Source organism: Pygoscelis adeliae, unplaced genomic scaffold, assembly GCF_000699105.1.
Source record: "Pygoscelis adeliae isolate BGI_AS28 unplaced genomic scaffold, ASM69910v1 Scaffold66, whole genome shotgun sequence".
Classification (NCBI taxonomy): domain Eukaryota; kingdom Metazoa; phylum Chordata; class Aves; order Sphenisciformes; family Spheniscidae; genus Pygoscelis; species Pygoscelis adeliae.
The window spans coordinates 488,118-495,215 of NW_008825167.1; the positions used below are offsets into that span (position 1 = coordinate 488,118).

The 7,098-nt window shown below is 41.3% G+C and overlaps 1 protein-coding gene across 1 annotated transcript in view; it reads left to right on the forward strand.

Moving 5' to 3' along the window:
* ZNF827 (zinc finger protein 827) overlaps positions 1 to 6,877 on the forward strand; it is a 77,534-nt gene extending 70,657 nt beyond the window's left edge. Inside the window, 5 exon segments of the mRNA XM_009328859.1 lie at positions 1 to 60; positions 1,594 to 1,765; positions 3,247 to 3,413; positions 6,411 to 6,602; positions 6,696 to 6,877. The exon segment at positions 1 to 60 is cut by the window's left edge and continues 30 nt beyond it. Coding sequence (XP_009327134.1) covers positions 1 to 60; positions 1,594 to 1,765; positions 3,247 to 3,413; positions 6,411 to 6,602; positions 6,696 to 6,877 — 773 coding nt within the window.
* The last annotated feature ends 221 nt before the right edge of the window (positions 6,878 to 7,098 follow it).

The window sequence follows — 7,098 nt, forward strand, 5'->3', positions numbered from 1 at the left end:
TGTGTGGAAAAGTGTTTGGTCGACAGCAGACTCTGTCCCGGCATCTCTCGCTGCACACAGGTAAGCCAATGCTTTGTGGTTGGTTGTTACAGCGCTGAGGAAATCTGTGTGTTCGTCATGGTTTGTTTAAGTGGAGGGGGAAGAAGGTAAGCAGAAGAATGTGCGAGCCATCCTCAGCTCCTTGCACCTAGAGCAGAGCCAAGCGTAGAAACAGGACAGAATGTCAGAGCGGTGTTCAGGGAGTTAATTAACATTTTATTTCTTTACAGCCTACTTGTAATTTATCTTTACAAATGTGGAAATTCAAGTTTGTCCAGGTTCCAGTAGACCAGCCTGTAGATAGCAGCTGGTTAACCAAGCCTGTTAATGGAGTTCTGAAGAGAAGGCACAGCCTTTCTTACATTCATCTGATGAGCTTTTTAAATGTCACTGAACAACAAAAGATTTGGCCTTGGCGTTTCAGATCTGGTGAAACTGAAAGAATTTAATATCTGTCATTCATCTTTGCTCTCATCATCCAGTTCTGAGAGGAACAGGAGCTGTTCTACCCCATACCAACTTTCTTAAAGTGAATCAGCTTCAAATCAACTGAGACTAACAGAGTTTTTATACGGAAGATGCACCTTGTCAGCCTGCTGAGGTGCGCTGCACAAAACGAGACTTGAAAGCAAGAATTTCCGATGCAGTGCTAAAAAATATTGTTGGTATAATGCCAGTGTATGTTGTACCGTCTAGTAGAGCCATGCTGAAAAGGATCAAATGCTCTGTTCTGTGGCGTCGTGGGGTTTTCTTAGTCCTAAGCTGCTCTGTTGAATGCCTTTCCCCTAACACTTGTAGCATGGTATTTCAAATTTAGAGCAGCAGCTCCTCAAAGGGAAAGGTTGTAAAAGCTGATGTAATGTTTGGTTATTTTAATGAACTCTTTGCAAAAATAAAGGCCGGCATGTACAAAAAATGTGCTGCCAGGATTCAGAAATGTTTAATTTAAAATAAAATAATTTTTATTTTAAATTGTTTAAGTTGTGAAGCATCAGAAACTCATGATGAATTTGTTTAATCTCTTCAACTGTTCTTTGAGTGAGGTTTTTTTGTTATTTTGTGTTCGGAACTGGCCTAATGATACAGCATTCCCTTTCCTCCCCACCCTCAGATTTTTATACAAAATCATCAACCAGCAGCTCTCTGCAAGTGATCACATGGGCAACCTCAAGAATAACTGGACCCAAAAATCAAATAACAGATGCTAGGTAAAGGAAGTAGTTGTAGATTATTGAACTGTTTTTCTGCTGGCTCTACTGCAGCTCTCAGAGCAGCAGTTGCCCCAGTTTTCCAGTTTATAGAGTTTTATATTATCTGACTACAAATGGTAGAGCAAGTTAAAGAAAACTAGCCCTAAACTACTGCCAAATTAGTTTTTTTCTGAGTAAATGCTGTGAACTCCTGTAAGTTTCCAAAATGTCGAGCTTCCAAAGTACCTCATTCTGAAAGCTGCTCGGAGAAACCCAAAGGAATGCATACTTGGTTATTGGCAGCTTTAAAAATAGCTTGCTCCAAAATGAAGCATACGTTTAAGGTTTTCTGTTTCTTTTTCAGAAGAGAGAAAATACAAATGCCACTTGTGCCCCTATGCTGCTAAGTGCCGTGCTAATCTGAACCAGCACCTGACCGTCCATTCTGTGAAGCTGGTGAGTACAGACACTGAGGACATTGTCAGTGCTGTCACTTCTGAAGGCAGCGATGGAAAGAAGCATCCTTATTACTACAGGTGAGGACCCAGACAAGGGCTGTGCACCAGACGCTGGAATCTGAATGTCTTATCTGCCTGCTAAGGACGTGTTACAGGGCCACCCTTCTGGTGTTGCAGGGTGGAACTGCGATGAAAGTATTTGTCTTGCCCATATCTGACTTAGGCTAAGCAGCGAAACCCAGCTGGCTGCCTCATGCTGTTTGACTTGGCTAGCCATTGGGAAAGACTCTGGGGTTTGGTGTGGGGTTGGTTTTTGTAAACAGCTTTGTGAGGCAGATGGGTTCTTAGAAGCCTCTCTAACGTTTTATGCAGTGTTCGTTTAAGTTTTGTGTTTGGAAACATCCCATTGTGTACACAGATCCACGGCAAATGTAAAGCACCGTGCTTCCAGTTGCCTCCGACAGCTCCATTGTTTTCAGCCGAATCTATGAAACCAAATAGTAAAGCGTAGTAAGAATTGTTATATCGATATACACATTTCCTCCATTTGCTAGAGGTATATACATTCAGTGACCAACATGCCGAAAGAAAAAACCTTTAGGAGAATTTGCCTGAACAATTAAAAGGAATTGCCCAGATAAAACTGATATTTGGATACTCTCCTTGTTGTATGCACTGTTGTGCGCTCTGCGAACTGTGATATGCACTCTAGTGGCTAAGCAGATTACCCAATCACTCTTACTTTTAGTCAAAGTGCCAAGAGCAGATTTAATTACAAAATCATAGAAGTAAGAAATAAATGAGACCTGCTGGATTAGATTATCTAGTCCATCCCCCTGGGAAAGCAAAATAGCGCTCTAGAGTATACGCCTTTTTAAATGTTTTTGGCTTGTTTTAAATGTTAATGGGCTAATCAAAGCAAGAGGACTCTGCAAAGAAAGTTAAATTAAAGGGTCCTTTCCATTGCCTCTCCATATCACTCTGTTTATGCGCTGGCTGTGAAATCTGTATCCCTGCTAATTATTTGCATAGCTGATGACTGCTGTTTTCCAGTCAAGCATAAGAAATGTTTGAACCCATTTTTACTTGCTTACACTGAAACTGCCAGGCAGTTTTGCACAAGATCCCAGTTTGGCATGGGAACCATTCCAGGGCTTGAAAATAACTCCTGGAGTGTGCAGCAAGCTCTCCGTTTGTCAGTGTATCAGCCATACTAAACATCTTGGCAAAGCTGCAATGCCTCTTATTGCCCAAAGGAATCAGCTAGGTGATGCGCAGCATCTGGAATCCGTAGTTTTTAATTAACTTTATGATTATTTAGCGTCATTATAGCATGTACAGGATTGTTGCATTGTGCCTGCCCTTAATCACATTGGCATGGCCATCAGTTCAAAGGCAGTTCAGCAGACAAAAGAATCTCGCACTGAACATTCAACAGTGAGGAAGAGAAGAAATCTGTGCAGTGAGTTTTTTCTTGCAAATTCAGGGAAAGGCAACATGCTTCTCTTTGTGGTTTGTTTTTTAATGTTTCTTACTTCTGAATTCCCTTCTGCCTGCAGCTGTCATGTGTGTGGGTTTGAGACAGAGATGAATGTCCAGTTTGTCAGTCATATGTCCCTCCATGTGGATAAAGAGCAGTGGATGTTCTCCATTTGCTGCACAGCATGCGATTTTGTCACTATGGAAGAGGCAGATATGAAGGCTCATGTCAACAGCAAGCACACAGGTGATGATCCCTCTCTCCCAGCTGCAGTGATCTCTCTCTCTCTTGCTTTTTAGGTGCAACCTTCACACCTCCCATTAGCACTCTACTTTCACTGAAACGCTTGCTAATTAAGGCCTGATCTCTCAAAGTTGAAGTGAATTGGACTCCAGCCAGGCAAATAATCTGGTAGTGCAGATCAATTTTCAAGCTTAGCGAAATAAATGAAGGACTACTTAGCCCTCCTTCTTCCTATTCCCCTTATCCCCCAAATCCCCTCCCCTGTTGAAGTCAGCATACTTTGTTTGTTTTTCTGACTGGTTTACTGTTTCATCAAAATCCTGGTTTGACTTCAGTGATGATAAGGTGACTTTGAGTGCTAATTGTGCATACCTGGCTTGTAAGTTTGAAATACAAAATATGTTGAGCTTCGCTCTTCAGTGTGTTTGCCTCCATAGTCTATCAGTTTGGAATTTCACGCTCATGTTTAGTTGACACTGTGATTCAGCAATACCATAAATGTAACTTTATATTAAATAACAGAACAAGTCATGCGTTCTTTCCCTGGTCCTGTTCACTTAATAGCCAAAGATAAGAGCAATAGCAGGTTTCAAACAAGCTCCATATGCTTAGTCCAACTAACGAAGTCGGGCATAATTTAAGGAGAAGAAAATTAGAATCCTTTTAATTGATTTCTCTTATAACACCAGGCAGAAGCATTTTGCTGCCACAAACTACTAACAATTGTGTTGACAATACTGAACCTGAATTGCATCCAGCACAATTTTTCCATTGCTAAATTGCTTTTCCTGTCCTACCAGGAATAAAATTGGGAAAACAGGGAGGGGTGGAGAAGGAGAAGGGAGAGAAGAATGCAGTTGTTTGTGCTCACAGATACATAAGTTAGATGCAACTACAGAAATACAAACTACTGGAAAGCTCTCAAGGGATTTTATGCCAGCATAACTCTCAGCACTACTCCCTGCTATCTGAGGTGTTTGCATCTAACTCCACTTCATATATAGGAAGTCAAGGCAAGTGAGAAATGCCACCCATAGCCACGTGAAAAGCTTGCATCGGAGCTCAAAACTGAGCTGCACTCTACTGTATCTTCCTATTGTGGCTACAAGATTGGAGCTGCTGCTTGTCTTTAAGACAAAAAACCCTTGTTCTTCCTTCACCCTGTCAAACAGCCATTCGGCTGGCGATTCAGCCAAATGCTTACACATATGGCAAATACAGAGAGTAAAAAATAGAATGGATTTTCTGGGTCACTTGACTCCAGTCCCTTATCCTGTGATGTTACCAAGTCATAAAAGGCCCGTTTGTAAGGATGCTGGCATATGTCTTCAAACAATTATAATTGTTTTAAACCAACTACTTCTACAGACAGGCAGCTGCAGATTTTCCTGCGTTAAAGATTAGGGACCTTTTTAAAATTTCCAGCGTGTGTCTTACTGATCATCAGAACACACGTACATTGTTCTTGTGACAGAACTTTACCTGAAAGAGCAGTCCACCTCTTGCTCCCTCCACCTTTCTTCCCTCCTTCCGCAGTATTCATTCCCTTAGTACGTTTATGGAGAACAACCCTCTCCCCTCTAAACGTACATTGAGCCTTTTGTTATATGAAACACCGTTTTCTCGCTGTACCAATCCCTCACTGCATATGTTCTTGTTAGAACCCCTGCTCTCGACATATGCAATCACAGCTGTACACGGTGAAATGAAGTAAGTAGTGGTGGCAGTGTAAAACAGCAGCAGCTACTGGGAATAGCTCACACAATAACATTCTGTGATCGTATTTACCTTCCTTGAAGGCTCCCCTACACTGATTGCTCATATTCATCCCGTGTTCTGCTCAAATTCTTCTTTTGTTTTCCTTGACTGTTTCCAACTGAAGCACTCCTCATTTGTAGCAAAAATTCTTGTTACTGGCCCTTCAGGTCATAACCTTGTACTCTGTACTATTAAATTTCATTCCATTTCTATTGCTGTGGTCCCCAAGGTGAGTGAATCTTTCTATATGATACCCCAGTCATCCTCCCTATTGACAGCTCGGGTCATCAGATTTCATTAGTGCATTCCTACATTTTTATCTTAGACTTAAAGGTGCCGCTCATCAGTTTAAAGCTAGGCACATAGGTACTGGTGTTTGCAGAGCCCTTGATCAGGGGACTTTTATCACATAGAGAATACGAAGTTTTAGTAAAGTCTCTTTTTAACACAGCTCTGATTAAACCAAGACATAGGTGGGAGGTAATAATTTGCCCATCCTTGCCTTGTTGGCTCACGGCAGTTCTCATATGAGAACTCTTACTCTTGTTCATTTCTAGTGTGTGATAGGGTTTGGGATTTGAACTTCATGCGTTTATTGCACACATAAGGAAACTCTGATGGGCTTCAGCATTAGATCCAGTTGAATAATGGGGTTTTTTAATTAATTCTCTTCAGTAAGAGGTCCTAATAAAAACAGATAAATCTCGAGACCACAGTGTTATCTCTTACAATCATTACTGAGGATGCTCCTCAGTACACTGAGTGAGATTATTCTCCTTTGCCCTTCCTCCCAGATTTACCCATTGGACCCACATAAATGGAAAGGTGGGGGAAGTTTAGCTTGCACCAGTAGGCACTTTTGGTTTCCGCACCCCAAACCTACAGGAGCTCTTTTTCCTTTCTAAGTGACAAGTTCTTTATGGTTTTTGAACTCTGAGCTAATCAAAGTGTTTTCTTGGGATTTTTTCAGCCTGGTAATGTTGAGTTGCATGCTTCCTTCCCACTACCATTACAGACAGGCTCAATTCTAGGATAAACTGAGAGATGTACTGTTGTAAACGCTAATAAAAAGGAAGGAGGTGCAACTATGATTTCTTAACAGATCAGTTAATTTCAGACTTGTTTTTAAGCATGTTCAAATGAACTTTAAATATAAATATTTTTCCTGAAATTTAAAACAGGATCATTGAGATTCCATCTAATCTGCTGTGCTAGTTATTGCTCTTTATTCCTGTTTTTCAGCTGAAGAGAGGAAGACACCCAGTGAATCTAACAGTCCATCTTCATCTTCGCTGTCAGCACTGAGCGACTCTGCCAACAGCAAAGAAGATGCAGATATAACCCCAAAAAACAAGGGTTCAAACAACCTGCTAGTCATTTCTGTAGTGCCTGGTAGCCAGACCTCAGTGAACACTGAAGAGAAGTCAGAGAAAGGTAAAACGCTGTTAAACAAATACAAACTGTCACCTTCTATGCAGTCAGTCTGGCCACAATGTAAGGAATACGTTTTCCTGTTTTATTTTTCAGGCTTTGAATGTGTTTTCTGTAACTTCGTCTGCAAAACAAAAAATATGTTTGAACGCCATCTGCAAATCCACCTGATCACACGGATGTTCGAGTGTGATGTGTGCCACAAGTTCATGAAGACACCTGAACAATTACTGGAGCACAAGAAATGCCACACTGTCCCCACCGGTGGGCTCAAGTAAGGAAAGCAAGTACACAAACTTTTACTGTGTTAAGCACCTCTAATACTGTGGGGATAGGACAAAAGGAAGTCAATTAGAAAGGGTTAGTTAAATGTCTGATAATCCAGATTCGGGGCTTCCTTTTATTTAGATGACCCAAGCCCAGTCCTTTCGTGTAGGCTTGCATCATTATAGCAGATCGGTAAGCTAGCAGCAGATGTAGTATCCACTGGTCTTAGAGC